Source organism: Vidua macroura, chromosome 5 (genome assembly GCF_024509145.1).
Source record: "Vidua macroura isolate BioBank_ID:100142 chromosome 5, ASM2450914v1, whole genome shotgun sequence".
NCBI classification, from domain to species: domain Eukaryota; kingdom Metazoa; phylum Chordata; class Aves; order Passeriformes; family Viduidae; genus Vidua; species Vidua macroura.
In genome coordinates, this window is record NC_071575.1 from 20,341,330 (window position 1) to 20,364,306 (window position 22,977).

Consider the following 22,977-nt stretch of genomic DNA (forward strand, 5'->3'; position numbering starts at 1 on the left):
ATCCACAGAAATGTCATTCCTTCCCATCTACCCAGAGGTGGAGGTTTCTCGTGACAGCATGATGGTAACACACATTGCCACCACACCTGTAACCTGCTTGCTCCTGGCCCTGTGACGCCAAGAATGTCTCTGGAGGAAATGCAGCTGCACAGCCTTGTGCAATCACAAGCCCTTGGCATTGCTACAGGTCACTGTGACTGTGACCTGCAGCATCAGCAAACCTCTGGTGGCAGCCCACTGGGCAGGGGCTCAGGAACACAGCTATGCCAAGCAGGGACAGGGAATTTCACCCCAGTGGCTGCTGCTCTTTGCTGTGGACTTGCTGTGATTTTTTGGTTCCTGAAAGCATGGTATGCAGAATAGCCACTCTATTCCCATAGAGACTGGAAATGGCTGTTTGCTCACCTATAAATACCCACACCTCTGTCCTCCAGCAGGCTGAAGCATGATGTCCCACTTTTCCTGCGGAAATCCCAGCATAACGTCCAGTTTCCAATTTCCTTAAGATCTCATCCTCTGCTTCTTAGCAATACTCAGCCACTTTCCAAAGCCAGGCAGCATGCCCTGGCCCTGGGACAACACAAGTGCACAAAGGAATCAGAAACCTAACCCACAATCATTTTTTTTAATCCAATGTTTCTTTTATTTCTGTTCAGGTGAATAGAAGTCATGGGGTTAGTACAGTATAATTTACAAATCAAATTTCTGACCAGGCACAGGGCCAAGGGGTGTCAGGCTGCAGCAATCCCAATGGCCTTTGGCAACAGTGATGTGACAGCAGGCTCTAAAGCAGATTTGTTTCTCTTTGCAGAAGAGTTGTGCTTTGGGATCTCCCCTCCCCTACCACTGTTCCTCATCAGCCTGCTGGGTATGGCAAGGGTGAGATGGCATTACCAGCAGAGGGCTGAGCTGGCCAGCTCCCAGCCATGGGGGCCATGCTGGGATTGAGGAGGGGGTCAGGTCCCTCTGGTTTTAGGAAATGAGGATCCCTCTCCAGAATACTACACCAGCCACCTTGCAAGGCACTGCTCCAAAAGTATTTTGGCTAAAGCCTGTTGGGTTTTTAGAAGAGACTGCAGCAGATGGCTCAGGGCTGGTTATGTCTAATTTGCTAATGAGAAGGCATGATGAACAGCTGACCAACCAAACACCCATGAAACTCTAATTCAGACTGATCCAATAATTCAATAAATAACTCATCATCTTGGAAGTGAAGGCAGGAAACAAAAATGGAAGGAAGAAGGGATGGCTGGGAGAACACATTCCCTCCTCTGATGTACACACACGCACACACATGACAAATAAAATACGGGGTTTAAAGTTTTAGGATAGGTTTGAATTCATCTAGTAAAGGAGGTGTAAAAAATAATCAGCCACATCTGCACACTTTTAAAGTATACACAGATGAAGCTGAGTAAAGGTCAGTTATGACCGCGCCTCTCTCCCCTGCTGCTCAAGGGTGGCACTGGTGAGCAGGGACACAAGCTTAGTGCCCCTCACCAGCACTCACTCAATCTTGAGCTTTTCTGCCCTTGCCTGGAAAAGGAACAGGTCCTCCCTCCCCAGGAAGGCAGCAGAGTCAGCAGTGTTTAGCAGCAGTGGGGTTCCTGAGTAGGGCACGCAAGCTACATCCTAGCAGCTGTATGCCATCCCCTTGGGTCTTCTCAGCCTTGGGATGGAGCCCACCCACCCCTGGCGCTCGAGGGAGGGGACGGCTCAAAATAAATAGGGCACCAGTTCTTTTGTTGGCTATGGCTCTAGAGCCTTGTGATGCAGGAGTATTTTCTTAACCTTTTAGTTTAGGCCAGTAAAACCCAAAGGATCCTGATTCTAATGTCAGTTTTCTCCTGAAGTTAAAAATGGGACAGAAAAGGGACAAGAGTGGGCAGGCAGGGAGGGACAGGGAGGCCCAGTCCCCTCCTGGCAGAAGTCAGAGGCACATGGAACTATCACAGTTAGGGTGGGAGAAGGGACGGGGTGCAGTTAGTGCAAGTTTTCCACAAACACGAAACTCCTTTGTTGTTCTCAGTTAATGATAAGAGCACACAATTGGGTAACGTATCTGAAAAGCAAATCCGTCTTCTCCTCGCTTTGTTAACAAGGCTTCACGGAGGGTATGGTCATGCTCCTCCACAGCCTCGGGAAGGGGAGGGCTTTGGTCATTCTCACCCGCTCTGGGCTGAGGGCTGGCATCTCCCTGGGGTGGCAGCTTGGGTGCCTAGGGAGGGAGCAGGGGGAGAGGCGAGCCAGGGCCAGGGAGAGGCGAGTCAGGGTTCCCTCCCACTGCTCTAGCTTTTCTCCTTGGGTGACTTGCTCTTGGAGTCGTGCTTGTTGCCCAGCAGCTTAAGCACCTTCATGGGCTTGAATTTGCCTTTTTTCTTGCTCTCTGTCTCCGTCTCCTTGTGAAATTCTGAGGTTGCAAAGGGAGGTTGTTACTGTGGGATGTCAATAGTTGTACAGACATTTACAAGACAATGGGCAAAGGTGACAACCATGAATCAAAGCCCTCCACTGCATACACACTTTCTCTGATAACAGGGGTGTGCAGTACAACTGTGCCTCTTACTTTATTGGCCCTACAGGAAAGTCTCTCCAGTCTACACGGAATAGATTCAATCTCCCCTACACACAATTTCACAAATGGCTCGTGCTGCCCCTTACTGAGGTCAGTAGTGAAAACATCACTCCAAAAAGCTTCCCATTTGTTTCTTACCTTTCCTTTTAATCATGGCTTCCAACATTTTATCCTCCTCCTCTTCTCTGAAAGAAAGAATGGGAAGGAGGTCAGGAATTCAGCCCTGAAAACAGCTGCTGTATTGTTTAAGGCTAGAAAGCCTCCTACTTAGAAGCCATAGAGGGGCAGATCCATCACTATCTTGTGAGCATTTGCAACCAGCAGGATAAATCCCACAGGCTGCACGTGCTGTCCTGTCTTTCCCACACAAAGCATTCAAAGAGACAAGGATTAGGAAGCCTGGGAAAGACATCAGCAACATGGACATCTTGGGACACCCCCACAAGGCACTCATGTGGCACTGAGTCAGACAGGCTGTGCTTTTCCCTTCTCCCCCAGCTCACCCCATTCCTCACTCACCTCTGCCGGTCCTCGTCCAGGCAGTTCACAATGGCATTCCTCTGCTCAATGATGGTCACCAGCTCCTGCATCAGCACCTTCTCCCTCCCTCGATCCTCATCGGTCCAGTCCTTCTCTACCCAGCCAAACCCCAGGGAAGGACAGGCAATTACATGGCTGAAGGAGCACTGACATTCAGGGCTTCGGGGCAGAGATCTCCAGCACAATCCCCTCTACCCTGCCATGTTACAGGGCCAGTTGGGCTAGCAGTGCAATGGGGACAGAGCCCTGCATGAGGCATTCCCTGGGGACAAAAAGAGCACATCCCTGCACAAGACTGGGACATACATTGAGATGGGATACAGCCTCTGGAGCCAGCTGATTGCATTGGCATCCCTATAGATCTGCCTCTCTTCACCTGAGATCCTCCTAGAGAGAGGGGAGATGATTCCCAGGGGAAAGATGATTCCTGTGGGTCCCTTCCAACTCAACATATTCTATGATTCTATGAAAGAAGGGGTAAGCACACCCAGAGTAGTGCTTTACCTGGCTTGTTGAGGAGGCACCGCAGTTCATACTCCACGTCTGACTGCCGCTGCTCCAGGTTCTGCTGCTTGAAGCTGCAAAGGAAGGGAGAAATGTTGGGAAGCACTGCAAGGCTCCAGAGAGGTGGAACATCATCCCAAAGTACAGGGTGAGCTGGGAAGAACCATCAAGATGCTGATCTTGTCCTGTATAGCCAGGGAGCCAAGGACCAGTAAGGACCAGCCCTGACTGCTCAAGGCCTTCCCAGAGTAGATGCTGCAGAGGCTCTGGTGACACACCGTGGGTCAGTTCTCAGTGCATCTGGACAGATTTGCTTGCCCTTATTCCCTCCCTTTTTAGGCAAGGAGACCCTGTCTGGATTTCCCCTGGAAGCACCATTTCAGGAGGGCTGAGAAAGGTTCCCCAAGAGAGTGTCAGTGCCTCTCCACACACCTGCACACACTTACATGTAGATGAGCTCCGACTCGTGGCGCACCAGCATGTGCTTCTCATGGATGAGTTTGAACCAGTCCACAAGCAGGCTGTCCTCAGGGTTGTCTGCCAAGCAAAGGGACAGTTCAGAGTCATTCCCAGCCCTGGTGGATCCCATGCAACAGGCTGGGCTCTGCCCAGCCAGGGGAGAGGCACTGGGCTAGAGCCAACCCAACTTCAGCCTCTTTCTGAGGCCCAATGAGACCCTATCTCTTCTCCCACCTGTTTCTATTCTAGGGACATCTCCATGTTCAGGGTAAGGTTGTGACCAATCTTGGAGGCCAGCACAGCCTCTTGTGCTCTTCCAACCCCAGCATCAGCAGGGAAGAAGTCACTGTTGCTATTTCCTTGGCTGGAGAGAGGATAGCCCTAGGGTCTGTCCTGCCCCACACCCACAGACAGCCCAACCCACACACCATTCTCAGCACTGCGCAGTTTTTCCTCCAAGGCCACTCCACGGTGCTCCAGCTCATCCAGCTGATGCTCAATGGCATCCATCTCCCCATAGATGTCTTCCTCAGGGATGTACTGATCTGTCTGCACCTGCCAAACCATAAATCAGACACTTTCATTACCACCAGACTCCAATTTCCAAGGGTAATCCAGAGCTTGGTCAACACTAGCAAAGGCAGGGGGACAACAGAATATTCCATTCAAGTGTGGATCTGAAATCCCCATCCCACTCCACTCTGGAGTAAAGGAAGATGATGGTGCTTTCATGAACAAGGTGTAGCCTACACAACCTCCTCTCCAGCCACAGCCACCTGCTGTAATCCCAACCCACACATGCCTCAGCAGGGTGCCTGCAAACTGCTACAGCCCTGGGGGATAGCACAGAGCTGGCTCTTCCCTCCTTGCTCCCCAGGGCCCTTTTACCTTGCGTTTGATCAGTGGGAAGCCATGGCCTGGCGCAGGAGGACGCACAGGCTTGGAGCCCTTGGGAGGTTTCTTTGCCGAGGGGGAGGCAGCAGGTGATGGCTTCCGATTGAAAGGGTTCTCTTTGCAGGAAGACTGGAGAGGGCAGACAAAAGCAGATATATGAGCATCCAGGGAAGGGAAGGGATCCCAACAGGTGAGAATGAGCAGACAGGGCAGCACTAGGGTTTGTCCTGCCCCACAGCCTCCTAAAGGAGGAACACAGCACTCATTTCCACAAGCACCTAGTCAAAAAAATAGCTGTGCTCCTGTTTGACAGCAGTTTCCCAGCCTCTCTCTCACAAGCATGCTGAAACATTTTCCTTCATGGTTCCCTTCCTATTTGCTCAGACTGCATGACATCCTGCCTCTTCTCTAGCACATGGGGTACAAGCAGAGTACAAACAGAGCCAGCATTTAACACAGGCCTGAAGCTTGCTTGCAGGGAGTCACACATCAAGCCTACCAAAGGGGCAAGCCTGGACCTAAAGATCCCCTGTGACCAAGTGATGGATGGGGAAGAAAAGCCCTGTGATCTGCATGGGGAGAAGGTCATCATCTCACCTTCAGCTGTGGTTTGGGTGAGGAAGATGTCTTGGGGCTCCCAGCACCCCCATCTGAAGCCAAGAGAATGGGTGTAGGGCTAGCCCCAGCTGGAGGCTTGGGGGGCAGCCGGCCGGGGCTGGTCTTTAGGCTGCCACTCCTGCTGGTGTGCAGGGTGCTGGGCTGTGTCTCCCCACTGAGGCTGGCCAGCTCGCTGGAGGAGGAGGAGGAGTTGGTGGAGAGGCTGGCTGGGACAGCAGGGCTTTCACTGCAGGAGACGCTGGCCAGCGGTGCATCAGCGCTGGAAGTCTTGGCAGCTGTTGGCATGTGCACAGTGGGCTCGGAGGAGCTTTTGGGCACTGAGGCCTCATCGGTGTCTCCCAGCACCTTGGCTGAACTCTCAGAGTTGATGCTCTCGAGGCTGAGGGCTGGAGATGGGGTGGAGGATGATGGCTCAGAGTGTGACAGCCTGGAGATGGGGTGGTGGGCTGCAAAGTAAAGGGAGAGCTCAGGGAGGAATGAAGGGACAGTCAGGACAGAAGGGGAGGGTGGCATACACTGTACACAAGGGTCAGCATAAAATCTTGCCTGCAGATGCTGTGCTCCAGTGGGTAGAGAGGACATGGCTAATGCAAACTAATGCAACCATCACTGCATAAAGGCCTGGCCTGCCAGGGTGATGCAGAGGCACTTGGGAAAGGGTAACCTCCAAGGGGATGCACAGGGGCTGCAGAGGAGGGATAAGGGAGCGGGAGGAAGCTCACCTAGCGGGGAAGCATTGGGGGCTCGTGGAGCTGGCCGCTTCTTTGCCTTTGGACTGCTGGTAGGAGTGATGCCATACCAGGGGTGGAGAGGTTTGGCAGCAGTCTCGCTCTGCTCCTGCTCAGGTGTGCTCTTTTGGGTGTCAGCACTTTCCACTTCCTCCTCATCCTCTTCCTCAAAGGGATTGTACGGTTTGGGCTCTCTGGTATCAGACCTGCTGTCCTCACTCCTGACTTTCCCCACCTCCTCTCCATCCTCCTCCTCTGAAGTCCTACTTGGAGTCTCATGGCTGTTGCCTGGGGGAGGAGGGGGAGCTGGCTTCTTCTTGGGCTCTGCTTGCACTAAGGCCATCCATGGTGGGTCCTTGGCTCTTGCAGCCGCTCCACCACTGGTAGAAGAGAAAGAGAAATCAAGATGGCAGAGACAAGATGGGGTGGCAAGGCACTGGAGGGGGACTTTGCCCTTGGGGGAAAGGAAAGATGGAGCAGGATGTCTCCCATGCAGAAGCAGCTTCTTCATCCAAGGACGGCCCTAGGCTTCCCCAGACACAGTGTCTCACTCTCTGTGGGCAAACCTACAGACCTTAGGGAAACACAGCCTGCCTAACTTGCCTGCTGGGTCCAGTGTTTTGGTGTCTGAATATGACAGCCTCCATCTGCTAAGCAGTGGTAAAGGCTGAGCTTTATGAGCATAGCTGGTCTTCCCACCTTTCCCAGGACAAACCCTCCACAAGGCAGACAAATGTCCCCTTCTCAGCACCCACAAGCAGGGCCATTTCAGAAGGTATTTGGCAATCTGCCAGTGCCACAGAAACACCTTTCTGAAGCTCTCAAACTCTTTACAGTAAGAGAAAAATGCCCTGGGAGGTACGGATGAACACTGTCAGCCTGACCATGCTGGGCTAGCACCTATTGGAAAATAGGTCAAAGCCTACATCCTCCTAAGAGCAGGAGCTGATGGAGGTGGGAGAGAAGACTTACAGCTGTGCTGTCCCCATAGCCCCACCTCACTATGGAGTTCTCAGGTGATCTGCAAACAGAGGGACGTACCGATCAGAGGAGCAGGGTCTCCCTCGAGGTTTTGGGATAGGGGGGCTGGTTTCAGGTACCCGACCTAGAAAGACACAGAGAGTCAGACTGTCACAACACCAAAAAGACATGAAGAAAGGTTAAACCAACATGAGGCACCTTAGATACCTTCCCACAGGAAGGTGGCTATTCCCACTCACTGAAGACCCTATGGCATTTCTCCCACAGTCGATGCAGCCAGGTAACCCCAAACATTCCCTCTGCCTTTTTCTCCCCACTTTGCCCTGGAAGCTGCACCTGGAGAACTGACATGCCCCTCTGTTCCTGCACCTGCAAACTCCTCCGGCTCTACCAACTTCCCTCCACACTGGCTTGCTGCCTTTGGAGAGCTCTGGAGAAGTACAAAGGAGCAGACAGGAAGGAAAATTAGTACTGCTCTCCTTGCTATGGGGATGGCTGGCAATTGCTGACAATCAAAGACCTGGTATCTGAGCCCAAGATTTATTCAGAGGCAGAAGAATTTCAGGCTGCAGAGAAAGAAGCCACTGAGGATGTGGAGGGTAACCCCTGCCACCCCCTGCCCTCTTACCGTTCACCATGCCAGGCCCACACTCGCTGCCTTCGCCCTGCAGAGTGGACCTGGGCCGGGGGACAGGGTGGGAGGTTGGAGGGGAGAGGGCAGACGCATCGGTGGCTTTCCTTGGGGCTGGGGTGGGACGCAAGTCTCTGAGCTGTCCATCCAGCGAGCTGGCTTTGTCCTGAGTGAGCCCTGCAGGCTTGCTGGGGATTGGAGGCCTGGGGGGAGTTTGGGAGACAGGTGCCCCACTGCCAGCATGAGCAGGGAGTGTGGGTGTCTCTGCTTTGCTGGCTGTGCTGTCCTTCTCTGCTGGGCCAGCAAGGCCCTCTGCAGGCGTAGAGGTCTCTGCCACACTCTCCTGGGAGTCACCATCATCCTTCCCCACCTCTGCTCCTGCCTGGAAGGCATTTTCTCCCATGCTATCAGCCCCAGTCTCAGTTCTTAGCTCTGGTCGGTCTAGGCTGGGTCTCCTCTCTGCCTTCCCGCTCACGGCCAATTTACCACGATGCTGTGTGCAGACAAACGTCCCTGCCTCTGACCCAGGCTTGTATGACCCTGGGAGCAGCGTGCTGGAGCATTCCTTACACCTGCCAATGAGAAGAGAGAGCACCATAAGATGGGGGATGCTACCCTGCCCTTCACAGAAGGCAACACACCTGGAAGACCCTTGTAGGGACAGACTTAGTTCTTACCCTTGCTATTAAATCCTAGAGTGCCCTTGGGGAAGTCGTTTGGAAAAGAAGTAGAGAAACGTAACCAGGCCACTGTAGGACCCCATGGCAAGTTCACAACTCAAATACTGCATGCATTTGGGTTCTTCCTTCGTCTCAGAAATGATTGAATAGATGTGGAAGGGTGACAGTTGGTATTGGGACATGGTGTGGTTTCCACACTTGGAATGAGGAGAGGGATCAACGATTCACAGACATGAAACAGTGAATATCAACTGGAATTAGGAAGCAACTGGTTCAGAACTGGCACAGGGAGGCTACGGGCTGCCTTGCAGGGGCCAAGGGTCCTGGCACGTGAAAGAGCTGCAGACACATTTGTTTGTAAAACAACCGCTCCCCAGTGCTGATTATTAAATAAAATTACATCAATTTCTACTTGGGAAATTACTGTGTTGGAGGCTTCCAGAGTATTCAGGAGAAGAAACACACAAGCCTGGCCTGGTCTCATGCTCAGCCTCAGTAATGCTGACCATGGCATCCAGCTGGGCCACAGCATTTGGCTGGAAGGACAAGGGCCTTAGGCAGCAGGGCCATTCTTACACACTGCCTTGCCTGTTGAAATTGGGCTAATAGCTTCCCTGTTCTTTGCTGTCTGCCACATCTCCTTGGATCATCCACTCTTCTCCAGCTGAGCCTCTGAATGCTTCCTAATGAAGCCCTCCAGGCGCAAGCATGATACAAAGCACTGGCAACCAAGTCAGTCCTTCTCCACCTGGGAAGGGAGGTGGATAGCATACATGAAAGACAGCCAAAGGTAAGGGGCTGATCAAGCACTCCCATGAAAACCAAGCTTGTTCCTTCTTGTCTGAATACCTGGTGCTTGCAGCAGCTGGCTGCCCTACGCTGCCAGCAGATAATTTTGGCAAGGAATTCTGCTCTGGGCATCCAGTTGACTGGGATTTCCTTTGAAAAGGAGAGCACAAGTGTGAGGACATAGGGACTCTAGAGAGAAGGGGTAGGACGAAATGAGGAGGTGGAAAGACAAGGGGAGAAAGCAGTTTGCTTTGGGTTTATTTCCATCAGCCCATGAGAACCACTGCCACAGGACATTTCAGACCAAATACTGTCCATGAATCAGCACAGGAAAAAAAAAAAAAAAAAAAAAAAAACCAGAACAGAAAATAGACAAGAAAATAATCAGGAGGCAAAACATTTGGGATTAAATAACAGGGGTCTCCCTGCTCAGTCTGAAGGGCAATGAGCTGTGCCATGGCAGACATGGCACCTCCCCTATTCCTGGCCCATGAGGGAATGTTGCACCTGCACCCCAGAACTCCTGCTTTTGTCCCAGCTGCAGATGGGAAGCCTGATGGGCCCCAGCTCAGCTGCCCTCCTGTGACACTGTTTCTACAGTACATTGCCAACTGGCTTAGGCAGGTGAATGAGGCCTCCCACATCTTCCCAGTGGCTCGATGTTTCTGACCAGATGCCAACCCTTGTCCTGTCGCCCATGGGAGAGATCTCATTTCTTCATCATCACAGCAGGGAAAGCAAAGTGAAATGATTTCACAGGTGCTGCAGGTAAGGACCTGCATCAGGGAGTAACCAGAGATCTGCTCATTCCTCAGTTTGTTAACAGTCTGCAGCTCTCCACATGCTCCCTGGGAGCTCAGCACCACCCAGGCAGCATGGAAGCCTGTATATCCAGTTGAGGATGTGGAGTGTAGGTGGAAGGAGGTCTGTAGGATGATGTCATGGCTCAGACCTCAATGGAAGGGGAAGAGGGGGTGGTCCTGGGTAGGCAGGTGGTAAAGAGGCAGAGCATCATTTTTTTATGGAGGTGGGAGAAGCTCAAGAGGCTGGGATTCCAAGTAAGTGAAGGGGGAAAGTACAAGTCAGCAAGGGAGGCAGGGAACAGGATAGGAATGGAGCGCAGGGACACAAGGAGCTAGTCAGACCTTTGGGACAGGGGGCTGGAAAGCAAATGGAACATCTTCACTTTTATTTCAAGCACTGTTGTTCGTGTTGCATGTTGCCCAGGGATGCAGACACTCGAAGATGGGGTGCAGCAGGCCACAGACCCCCAGTGTGCCGAGGGGAGAGGCTGCCCCAGCAGGCCTGGCCATGACATACCTGAAGCACTGGCGGTGGTAGAGCTTGCCCTCGGCCAAGTAGCGCTGCACCAGGTGGACGTGCTGCTGGCAGGCTGCACAGGTGCTGCTGAGCGTGCTGCGCTGGGACTGCTCCGAGGGGGCATCATCCTGGGACACAACGTGCAGGCAGCTCAGCGTGGGGGCCACGAGCTGCTCCCCAGACCACAGATTCTCCAGAGCAGCTGCTCCCTGTGCAAGGCCCATCGCTGAGGACTCGTGGCACAGCTCAGGGACTGACCTCAGGGGCTGACAATGTACAGAACAGCTGCCCTCAAGCCCAGGCAGGCTGCCTCTTCCCAAATTAGAAGGGTCCACTTCAAAAAGGTGCCCTGACCCTATCTACAGCTGAAGGGCTGTGGAAGGGACTAATCTATACCCCAAGCACCAGGGTCCTGCAAAACATTGAAAAAGGTCCCATCCCAGACAACTGCTAAAACCTGAAATAAAAGGCATCCTTTCTGCCATTCTAGTCCCACATTCCTGCTCTTTTCTCATCTACAGGGTTATCCCCACATAAGGAAGGACACCCAGCACCAATCTGCCCAACCTCTTGCCTGCCATGGACAAATTACAGTCCACAGACTCATAGAGAAAAATCAGTCTCAGCTGCATCCCACAAGGAAACAAAATCCCAAACACCCCTCACCCTCCAAATACACAGGCAGACTCCTGCAGAGATCCATGGCTCCATGACAGGCTTGTTCCCATCTCCTCACCCTCAGCACAGGGGGTACCACTGCCTCAGGCTGTCTTGTAAACTTTACCAAGAAATTAGGTACCTGTGGTGCTGAAGGACTCTCAACTGCAGCCACGGGCGTCTTGTGGGACAGCAGAGGAGGAGAGGAGGCAGCAGTTGGTCGCTTCATAGGCGGAGGGACGCTGGCTGGAGGCAAGAGGGAAGGAGAATCAGGCGTGGAGAGCAGTGGTGACTCACACCACCCATGTGCGGGAAGGGGAGGGGAAAAAAAAATAAAATCATCCAGCCTTGTGACATAGGATGAGACCTGCCACTCCCAAAACACCCATTTTAGGTGGAAGAGACAAACACAATCTAATAATGGGTCAGCTGTGAGGCTGCCAGAGAGTCTGGCCTGCTGTGGATCCCCTTCTGTGGCCCAGGGATACCAGCCTCCCACTGTGATTTTATTTACTCATCATGTGCTACTTGGCTTCCTCGTAATTGACTCCCTAAGCAACGCCCAAAGCCCAGAACAGCTGGGGTAGCTGCTGATGTATTGCTGTGACCCACTGGGCCCCAGGGCTTCCAGGCTGTCAGCAGGTCTGTGAAGCATCTCTTGCTGTTCGGGCTGGAGCTCACACACCAGTCTCCAGCAGGATTCCTTGTCTGGGAGACCAGCATCCCTGGAGAAGCATATACAAGTGGAAGAGATTTATCTGATGTTGTGGCTACAGTCTGAAGCAGAGGAGACCTGGAGCTCTCATCTCCACCCAGCCAGAGGATGCCCGGGAAGAGCTGTCTCAAAGAACTCAGTTCAGGCTGCAGTTGTAGGGACAGATGAGCTGATTTGAAACATTCCAGCCTGGCTCCACTCCCTCTGTCCTCCAGTCACTTTACATGTACCTATGTCATAAAAATTAGCTGTGGGAGATGGGCTCCTATTTAGCTTTCTCCTATTTTAGTGGGTTAGAGCAGATCACAAAGGGTTTTGGTGAGCAGCAGGGGTGGTGGCCCAACCCAAGTTGGCAGGAATGCAGTGCAGAGGGAGGAGAAAGGCGTTTCTTTTTCCACAGCCTGAGCTATTACATCACCCCACACCTCACCCCTATGCACTCTCTCTTTCAAGCCCTCCTCAGGGGCACCAGCAAGATGTAGGAGAGGCAGGTACTACCTACTCCTCTCCCCTTCCCCACAAACACAGCTCCCAGTTTCCACAGGAAGGAGGAAGCACAAGGTGGTGCTGGGTTTCCTGTACTCAAACAGGGGCAAACTGGAAGCCTGAGGGGTTGGGAGGACACTCACCTTGGCTGGGGTTGTTGAAATGGTTGTAGTACTGAGACACGTAAGTCATGATGCTGAGGCAGTCAGGGACTTTCATGGAGACCATATCATTGGGATCTAGCAGGGCTGGGATGCCCAGCTCCCGCTCTGCCAACTCAAAGGCCTGCAGGAACAGCACAGAGGCATTTAGAAAAGAAAACTGATGTTTCATGAAAAATAACAGAAATATCAAATTGGAAGGACCCCAGAGAAGGTTAGTGAACCTATGGCATCCCTTATGGACAGAGGCTTCCAGACATGCTGCTTGACTAAAAAATGTAGCAACAGAAGCAAGGTTCCCTTCAAGTTTTCACTGAAAAAAAAAAAAAAACCAGTGTTTTTTCAGCTCAACCAGCAGTGCCCTCACACAAGAGCCTGCCTGGCAGAGTCTTGGCTGGCACCACGAAGGGCCAAGGGCTGGCAGGTACTTCCAGTGACACTGAGCTCTATGGAGCAGCGCCCCCAGCCACCCCAAATGCTCACTCCACAGAAACACTGACTGCCCATCCTTTCAAGCTCTGAGGTGCCACACCTTCCCCTCCCACAATCAACAGAGCCATCCCTGCTCAACATCCAGCACCCTGCCACGCACAGGCCAGTACTTTCAGTACTTTTCTGTGTCTCAGCAAGCAGAAACAAGGACACTGTGGTAAGAAGCACCCATCTCCTCCAACTGCATACACAGCTACCCAAAAGGAAGGAATGGAAGAGATAAAAAGCTGTTGGAGAGTTTCCCACTTGTCAGTGTGTGTGGATTACTGTCTCTACACTGGCCATCCCTCTGCTGAGCCAAGGGCAGCGAACCCACATTGATCTCCCAGGGATAGGGGTCTGACAGGGACAGGTGCAAGACTATGACAGGGATTGAAGAGAAGTAAGTTTGGAAGAGATGAGAGTGGTTTGGGCACTGAATGGTGAGGTACCAGGTGCACAGGTAAAGGTACTGGGTGTAGGTAAAGACTGAAGGTGCCTAGTCTCTGGGGCAGGAGGTGCTGTGTAGGGTGTGAGATATAAAGGAAAGGAATGGAGAAACAAAAGAAAATAGATATTTGCAGTAACTAGGGGTGTAAAAGTGCCCCCCGTGGACATCCTGCTCTGTTCAGCCTGGCTTTAAGCCAGTTGTCCGGACTGAGTCTTACAGAACACAAGGCTGCAAGGAGCAAGGAGTAAAGAGAGATCTCACCTGAGAGGTCTCTAATAGGACAAGATACCCATTGTGTGGGTCTTGAATGGAAAAAGCTGCTAATGACTGAAAGGGCCAATTGATGTAGGAAAGGACATGCCAGGACACAGCTGGACAGCCCTAATCCCATAAATCCCAACTCACAGAATTACAGAATGGCTGGGGTTGAAAGAGACCTCAGACATCATCTAGTCCAAACCTCTGCTAAAGCACATTCACCTAAAGCAGGTGACACAAAATCACATCCAGCTGGGGTTTAAATATCCCCAGAGCAAGAGACTCCACTTCCTCTCTGGACAGCCTAGTCCAGTGCTCTGTCACCCTCACAGTAAAAAGTGTTTTTCCTCATATTCAGCTGAGGAATTCCTGTAATTCAGTTTGTACCCATTGCCCCTTCTCCTGTTGCTGGGCACCACTGAAGAGTCTGGCCTCATCCTGGACATCCACCCTTAAGATATTTGTATGTAGCACAACTCATCTTGGGAAGGTGATGGGCCATACCTTTCCACAGACTATCAGATGGAGCCTGCAGCAACTAGGTCTTTTTGTCATTTAAAACAAAAGGGCTATTGCTGCTCTGAACTACCACTAGCCCTGGGGCTGGGCACCTCCCCATTCCACACTGCCTGCTTCTGCTACTGGCTCCAGCTGTCCCATGCAGGAAGGGAACATTGCAGACCAGGGACTACATGACCTTCCCCTCTGCCGATGCCTGAAGTAAAACTAGCTTCCTGCTTCCATTGCCTGCAAATCTGGAACAACTGAAGTCAAGATGTTGCACCATTTAAATCTTCACCTGAGATGATGTCTTGGCAACAATTAGGATAACCAGACTGGAAGCTGATGTTTCAGATTCCCTTGTTTCCAGATAAGCTCCTGCCTGTTACTTACAAACACAGATTTTTCTTATACCCTCAGCACTGTTGTCACAAATTCCTCCCACACTACATGACCTCCATCAAGTCATTCTCACATAATTTCTTCCTTCTGTGCACTGCAGAACGGGAACTTACCAAGCGATTATTCTCATAGACGTCATCCTTGGAGAGAGAATCAAAGTCTCTGAAATGAGAAAGCACAAAATAGCCACATGAAGTGCAGAGGAAAAGTGCCCCTATGCCATCACACATAGATTCCCAGGATAGTCAACCTTACAACAACTCAACACACAAGATCCTAGATAAACAAAACCTTGGCAAAGCAGATTTCAGGTTTTAACGGGACAAGGAAACCAAAGGGAAATTGCAATTAAAAAAAGAAAACTACTCCCAAATGGGTGGTGACCAGGAAATTAAAATGTCATTTTTGTCTCTTGTTACCTGCTTCTGCCCTTGAGATTAAAGGCTTCAGAAACACTAGGGCCATGTTTCAATTAGCACCACACACTGCTGCACCAAAGATTGAATGACATGACCCCAAACTCACTTTTCAAGGCCACCGGCATAACAGTGGTGGGTGGGGATACAGATCCCTCACCTCAAGAGAAAGAAGGGACAGATATAGGTGGCGCTATGAGGGTCCTTGGACAAACCTCCCTGCACCACCTCAAGGAATCTGGGGTGACACAGAAGATCTTCAACTGTATTTCTGCCCTTGCTTTCCCCCAAACATTCACAGTGCACAACAAATCATCCTCAGCTGCAGCCCTTGGAGCTGAATGCAAGGTGCTCAGGGCACACAGAGGATTCCCAGCAGTCTCCAACCCAGGGGATCCATTTGTTGCAACACATTTCACTTGTTCCCCTGGAGCCCTTTGGGAGTTCAACCTGGCCACAGGGACTGATTAGCTGCCTTCACCAGGGAAGCAGAGGGCAGAAAGTTAAAGCAGTCTGCAGGCTTTCAAAAGAGGGGGAGAAATGCAGGAAGGAGTTAGTTACGCCTTTTGCATGTGCATGTGGGTATAACGTGTGAAAACAGCATCACGTTGCACTGCTTACAGCTCCTTCCTGCTGAGGATCTCAGCTTCGTTACAAAAAAAACCCCTCATGCAGCAGCCTGGTGTGCCTGCTAGCTGGATTCACGGGAGGATGCAGTCCAGAGAGGTCTAGGGTCAAGCAAAGCCACCCCAATGGACCACAGAGACGTGCCAAAGCTTGGGAGATAACACAGGACAATTCAGACTAGAGGAGGGAATGCATTCCCCACCCCGAAGGTGGTGCGCAGGATCCAGGCGAGGTGGATCATGCACCTGCAGAGAGGGGCTACATGAACCTCCTTCCTCCATCCCCCTCTGGATTTTATTGCCTTTTCCTGGAACACCGACACAACCCGTCGCAGCACCGCATGGCAGGGCAGCCCCTTACGCAGCTTTCCCAAAGCTGCAGAGGAAGTCCGTGATGAGCTCAGGAAGGTTTTCCCGGCTGCCTACACCACTATAAAATTACACTTCCTCCCTTCAAAAGCAAGAGGCTGCTGGTGCCGTTTCCTCACAGACGAACAAAGCTGCAGCCGCTCACTGCTGCAGGAGCAAATGCAGCAGACACACAGAAAGGTGGGCTGGATGTTCAGCTCTGTTACCTTCCTGAAAGCTCATGTGAATGCATGTACAGAGCTCAGACTGCTCAAAATAACACAACTTTACCTTCTCTACAGGCTGGTGAGCAAAGGTTTCAGCTGCAGCCTATGCTTTAAAATGTCAAAACCACTGCCATTTTTGTAATTATAACTAGTCTCCACTGGGAGATGTTTTTTCCCTAGGCTTTTGTTTTGTTTTTGCCAAGTCCTTTAACCTTGCAGTATTTTTTTTCCTTTTAAAGAAAATGCCAACTTGGAACACAGGAGAAGCAATGACAGCAAAGTTATATATCAACTGTCCTCTAAACATTCATGACCTTCATTTTGAATGCCTTCACTTTCAGGATATGGGAGTGGTGTAGCTGGAAGCTCGAAGACTCCTTGGCGAGCTGAGAGAGTATTTTCTGACAGACAAAATATCATGTCCATTCCACTCTGCTTCAGCGAACCAAAGCTGTTTTAGTGTATCAAGGCAACTCCATTAGGAAAAGCAGATGCCAGCAGAGAGAATGTGAAGCTCAGGAGGTATCAAGGGGTTACCAAGCAGCAAGGGAATAGGAGATTCTTTTCCACTAATGCAGGATTGCAGGCTCAGCTTTATCCAAGATGTTGAAGTCCATCAGTACATGGCCCCAGGGATCAGTTTATTCAGTTCCTCTCCACTGCATTTTCCAGCTCCCTCTCTGATAAGCCAAGCAGGACCACACTGACCTGCGTTGCTCCTGACATGAGGACTCCCATATACCATTTGGTCACGTGGCATCCCTGTGGCTCCAGGCAAGCTCCCAGTACCAATGTGCAAGGAGCATGGCCTCTCAGGCACAGGGAAAAGTCACTCCAGACACACCCCTTTCCCCTCTATAAACTGTCTGCTCTGCAGAGAGCCCAGAACTTGCCATCCCGCAGTTCTGTGACATGCAGCTGCATGTCACATTATTTCTTTGTCCTGATGTCAGCAGTCTTCCATCCAGCCCTGTACAGGCTCCTCTCCTGCCAACAAGGGATTGAATGTAAGAGCAGGCAAGACTCTGGCCATCCCAGCTGAACAACTGTCTTGACTCAGCAAACCTCAGTGTTGTACCATATCCTGGACTAATATTTCTATGCAAATAACATCCCAAGCACTTACCTAATTAGATACATGCAGAGCCACTAAGCACTCCAGGGTTTAGGGCAGCTGCCAGGGAGCACAGCAGATCCAGGGAAGGGGGAAGGGTGTGCCGTACAGCTAAAACCAGAGCAAATTCCTGGATTCCTCAAATATAAATCATGAGCACTTTAAAGCAGTGCCACATAATAAGCCATTCAGCTTTCCAGGTCTTGTCAGGGAAATGCAGGCAGTACATGGGAAGGAACAAACAAGATTTGTGATCCTGCCTGTAACCAAACCCACGGCTCTAGGGACACAAAACAGCATTTCTTAAACAGCTCTCATCTCCTGTGTTCCTCAAGCCTCCATCTCTCCCAACACTCCAAAGGCATGTGCCATACCCCTTTATTCTTCTCACCCCTGAATGCCAAGATCCTTCCCTGCATGCCAGGGAGCCTGTACAGCTTGAGATGCTGAAAGATGCTCTTTGCTTCATTAATCTGTAGCAAACACCTTGTAAACACTAATTTTGTGCTTCAGATTTCTAGAGCACTGAGCAAACAAACTCATTAATCCCCACAGTCCACTGTCAAGTTGGTCTGGATGTTGACAGCTTAACTGTGAAAAGAGAAGAGAAGAGATTAAATGCCTCATCTCCAGATCACACAGCCAGCAGCACAGTCAGAGGCTAAATCCAAGTTTCCCATTTTCCTGACTGGGACAGCGAGGTAATGAAGCCAAGTGAAGTGCCTAACAACAATGGAGTCAGGGATTTTCATCTGCATGGTCCAAGAGGTGTCCACCTGGTTCTTGGTGGTCACTTCAAGACACCTTTAGCTGAATTCAGTAGGCACTGAGGAATTCCAGTCTACTTCTCTCAAAAAGCCCAAATCTACAGTGTTTCCAAGAGCTCTGTGGGAGCTGCTCCAAAGCTCTCCAGGGCAGCACATCACTCTGATGCCAATTTGCCTTATTCCACGGTGATTGTGTTCAAATCAGGAGTCATGCAGAAAACTGTCCTCAGTTTCACTTACCCATATGGTCTTTCATGACAGCTTCTCCTCAGTGTGTTCCCTCCCAGCACAGCAGCACAATAGGGGTGCATCCAAGCAAGGTCAGAAAACTGGGATAGGCTGACAGCCACCACAGCAGCATTGCCCAGGGGATCAGGGTGGCAGAGGAGCAGTGTCACACAGGTAGAGAAGAGCTTCAGCTCAGCTCTTCTATGGATGTGCCCACTCCTCCTCTCTGCAATCCCAGGGGAAGCCAGCAGGAAGCAGGGAAGCAGAGGAACTCGAAGTTCTGTGGAGCTCAGAGAACTCCAGCCTTCGGGGACAGCGCAGCTGTCTCGTGCAGGCCAGGAGAGCCCCGCACAAAGGAAGACCACACAAGGTCAGAAAGGCACTTGCAGATCCCTGCCAAGTCCCATTACTGAGCTGACTGAAAGCACTTTAGAAGAAAAGAAGGGCAACCACTTTTCCTCGGCTGTCAGGAGATTTACTGTCTCTGATCCAATCTTCCCACTTCCAAATTGGGACAGGCTGTAGAAGCTGGAATCAGATGAAATGATGCTGCTCTCCTGACGGAGGTCTGAAAATCTTTCTACAACATGCCATGTCCTTGTAAGGCCCTGGGCTTTGTCTCTACAATGCAGCTCGTGCAGACGTGAAGCATGTAGTTAAGACATCTGCTGGGAGCAGATTTAAGCCCGCTGACAACTTAAGAGCAGCAGCCTCTGCATTAATGGGATGGCAAATATGGTTAATGGGAAAGTATCAGGTAGTTTTAGTGGTGTTTATCATAAGCTTTTACTGAACCTCTGCTTTTCAGTTCCCAGCTGCTGTGCTATTTACAAAAAAATTAATAATTGCAAGTGTTCCTGTCCTTAATTTGCCTCTTCCCACCCAACAGCCTTGCAACTGGGAGCATTTTCAGAGGCTCCATTCTAGCTAGTCAGAGTGAGATGTTGCAGTGTGCTTTCATGGGTTACCCCCGAACCCTGGTTTTCTCCCCTGAAAACTTCTTCCCAGGTGTGTCAATCACTCCTCCTTTCCCCACCCTGACCCCTGCTGAGCACTGTCTGTCACTCCTGGCATTCCAGAAGTGCATCGAGTGAGCCATAACATCCAAGAGCTGCAGGACACAAGACCACACAGCTCCTTCAAGACCCAGAGATGTGATGCAAAGATGTCTTGGCTCTCAGTCATTCCAGAACACCATGCTGAGGGTTTTGGGGCAACCACCTGAACCGCAGCAGGCAGCAGTTCAGTTTCCAGCCTACCTGCTCAGCTTTAGCTTGTAAAGACACCCACCTGTTCCACCCTCTCGTGGACACCACAGCTCCACAGTGGAGTCGCAGTCAACCCTGTGCCTGACAGAGGTTGCTGTCACAGCAAAAGGCCTTCCTGAGGCCAGGTCAGGAAAGAGAACTTGGTCAGTATGGGCAGCCTCAGAGGAAGAACCACCAATCCCAGAGCAGAACGTGACGGGACACATCATCCTTGCCGGCTTTAGCGGCAGGCCAAGGAGCGCGTGCACACCAATGAGCGCGTGCACGCCAAGGAGCACGTGCACACCGGAGGCACAGCGAGGTGGGGCAATGCCTACCTGCCCTGCAAGGGCTACCAGGGATTAGAGCAGATGGGCGCCGGATTCCCAGCACCGCCGGGGCACACAGGGTTACAGCGGCAGGTCGGGGCAGATTCCTTCCAGCGGCTCAGCCAGTTTCTCCAGCCTAACACAGTGCCCCCAAGCAATCCCAAACTCACTGTCTGCCTCCTGAAACTCACTTTCCCCCCCAGAGACACCCAAGCTGGGGGAGCCTAGAGAGGCTCAATACCCCTATTGGCATTTGCTATCTCCTGCTTTCACTGTGGAGAAAACAAGCTAGAAGCAAATGCAAGCAGCAACCTGGTCCAGGCTTCTACACAGTTCAGAGTGGCTGCCTCTGGCAGCTGGGAATGTCCCTGTGCAGGACAGGCCTCTGGCCCTCCTGAAATGTGAAAGCTCACCTCTCACTGAGGCAAAACACCCCCGCACCCAGATTCCAACACCATGTCTCTTCTCCGGTAGGCACCGCTCCCATTAGGGTGTATGGACCTAATCCACCTCCATGACCTCACCAGCCTTACATCACACAACTTCTGCTAACCCTGACCTTGACAGGTCTGCAGGACCAGGTCAGAAGGTCGTTTGCTGAAACACAGAGTGACAGAATGGTTTGGCTTGGAAGGGACCTGAAAGATCATCTGATTCCAACCCTGCTGCCATGGGCAGGGAAACCTTCCACTGGACCAAGATGCTTATAGCGCCATACAATCTGGCTTTGAGCACTGCCTGGGAATATGGAATCCTTCATTCCCAATACCCAACTATTTCTCGACAGCATCTTCTTCAGTGCATCCCCAGTACATCAACGCAACAGAGACACATCCGCTCTCTGAGCCCCTTATGTCCGTGCTCAGGGAAGCTTCCCTGCCGGCCTGCCTGGAGCTGTTTCCCACGGCTCCTCCATCCCCCCCAACCCCTGTGACCCCCGTGATCGCTGCTGGGCACAGGCGGCCCAACCCCTCCAGAAAGGGGGGGGTCCCAGGGGTCCCGCGCCCCAAACCTCCGCGCCCCCCGCTCCTTCTGCCAGCAGCGCCCGCGGGCGGCAGCCGGGGCCCCGCGGCGCCCCGTCCGAGCGGCGGGCAAGGCGCGGCCTGCACTCACAGGAGGTCGGGCCGGTGGCGGTGCAGGATGGCGCAGAAGGCCAGTCCGTCGCGGAACGAGGTGCTGAGGTCGCGGATCTCCACGCCGCGGTAGCCCTCGCACTGCCGGCGGCACCAGGCTTGCAGGGCGCCCCGCGGACCCGACATCGGGGCGGCCGCTCCCACCGCCGCCGCCGCCGCCAGCCCGGGGCCGGGCGGGGCCTCCCGGGGCGGGGCTCCGGGGGGCGGGGCCCGGACACGCCGCGGAAGCTCCCGGGCCCGCGGGCTCAGCGCTTCCCGGGGAGCAGGGCGGCGCGCTGGGGAGAGCACCCTGTCCCACCTCGGGGAAAGAGTTGGGCCTGAATACAACTTAAATTCAACTAGATTAAAAACTACTCGGCAACCTGATTTCTGAAACCCTCTCAGGCTTAGACACAGGCTGCTCCAGGCAGAAGCAGTTCTCAGCAGTCCGAGGGGCATAAGCCGTGGCAGTGGAGTACATCTGGAACGTAGGTGTCTCCCAGGGTAGGCTTAGGGCCAAGGAGAGCTTTGAAGATCAAGACACTTGGAGTCACAAGGCAGCGCTTCACAGGAAGCCGTGGAAGAAGCAGAGGAAGAGTGCGATACAATCTCAGGAACCCTGAGCAACATCGAGGCAATGGATTGTCACGAGAGCTGGTGTGCACGCTCAGGGTGATGGTTTGACAAGGGGGGAAGCACACTATTAAAGGCTACTTTATTGGGCTTAGCTTCCCTTTTCACCTCCAACAGCTACCTCTACCTCTGTGGAAGACCAAACCATCACACTGATGTTGAGCTGCCAGTTCCAAATCTTTAAGAGTCCATTCTCTGCAGTTATTTTGTTTGGGCTCTACACTCCTTTCTTCACTCAGATTTCATCAGTCGTACCCTGTTTCTTCTACTCCACTGTTCATTCTATATCATTCTATGGTTCCAGAACTGTAACAAGTGAAAAATAAATTCTCTGACTGGTTTGTACAATCTCCCTACTCAGCGCCCTAGATAAGCTGTGCCGTAAATCACAAGAAAAACTACTCTGTAGCAAAAAAGGAAATGAAACATTGTGTCGGTTTTGTAATGACAGAGCTGGCTACTCAGCATCTCCCTGATCTGCCTGACAGCGTCTTCCTGACGTAACCCAAGGGACAGCAGAAGGGAGGTTTTCTTGAATTTTCCAGGTTCCATAATTAACTCATCCCTTCACAACTGTAGGTCAGAGACAGATACACAGAGTACATGACCCTGTACTATGGTTCCCTCTGACAAAACCATTTTGTCCAGAACCACTTCCACTCACCAAACCCTGCTGCAGCAGGCGAGGCTTGAGCTCTAGCCACCCCCACCTCCCTCTGGAGCGCCTTCCCAGCACCAGCAGGGCTCTGTTGAGGCTGCTGAACACCCTGCATTCCTCCAGCTTCAAGCAGTGCCAGGCACCGCAGCTCGCTGAGCCCATCTTTCCACCCAGTGAGAGCTGCAAGCTCCTCCTGGCTTCGTTCCACCAAGCGCCAGTCCTGCTCAGTTAACCTTCGGCAGTCCCTCAGAGAAGGCATGGAGCCTGGGAGATCAATGGATGGTCTCTGTGCATCCTTTGGAAGCTGCTCTGGCAGATGAAAACAAAGCAGCAGCATATTCACAGACCTGAGAACAGTCTGTAACCACTGGAGTGTTTCAGATGATACAGATACGCATTAAAAATCTGTAACTCCGACATGCCAACAAGATATTAAAATCCCAGCAACACG

At 52.0% G+C, this 22,977-nt stretch overlaps 1 protein-coding gene across 4 annotated transcripts; it reads right to left on the reverse strand.

Moving 5' to 3' along the window:
* Positions 1-42: 42 nt before the first annotated feature.
* Positions 43-22,551, reverse strand: MICALL1 (MICAL like 1). 4 transcript variants are annotated; one of them, XM_053979106.1, is made up of 16 exons: positions 22,533-22,551; positions 14,935-14,983; positions 12,721-12,862; positions 11,519-11,622; positions 10,720-10,847; positions 7,928-8,502; positions 7,360-7,423; positions 6,313-6,698; positions 5,570-6,036; positions 4,967-5,101; positions 4,507-4,633; positions 4,066-4,156; positions 3,620-3,693; positions 3,095-3,209; positions 2,714-2,760; positions 43-2,410 (listed from the first exon to the last, which is right to left on the reverse strand). In XM_053979106.1, the coding sequence occupies exons 3-16, from the start codon at positions 12,803-12,805 to the stop codon at positions 2,289-2,291; spliced, it is 2,520 nt and encodes an 839-aa protein (XP_053835081.1). In that variant the 5' UTR covers positions 12,806-12,862; positions 14,935-14,983; positions 22,533-22,551; the 3' UTR covers positions 43-2,288. The 4 variants fall into 4 exon arrangements, with proteins under 4 accessions (XP_053835081.1, XP_053835077.1, XP_053835080.1 ...); XM_053979102.1 differs by lacking the exon at positions 22,533-22,551 and adding an exon at positions 21,237-21,423; XM_053979105.1 differs by lacking the exon at positions 22,533-22,551 and adding an exon at positions 17,147-17,259.
* Positions 22,552-22,977: the final 426 nt, after the last annotated feature.

Excerpts from the sequence above, each read along its gene's own strand:
- MICALL1 (XM_053979102.1), bottom strand. The coding sequence starts at position 21,382 with ATGTCGGGTCCGCGGGGCGCCCTGCAAGCCTGGTGCCGCCGGCAGTGC. Across the intron at positions 8,503-10,719 it reads TACCACCGCCAGTGCTTCAG|GTGTAAGGAATGCTCCAGCA; the intron begins GTATGTCATGGC and ends TCTCATTGGCAG. Across the intron at positions 5,102-5,569 it reads CACCCAAACCACAGCTGAAG|TCTTCCTGCAAAGAGAACCC; the intron begins GTGAGATGATGA and ends TGCCCTCTCCAG.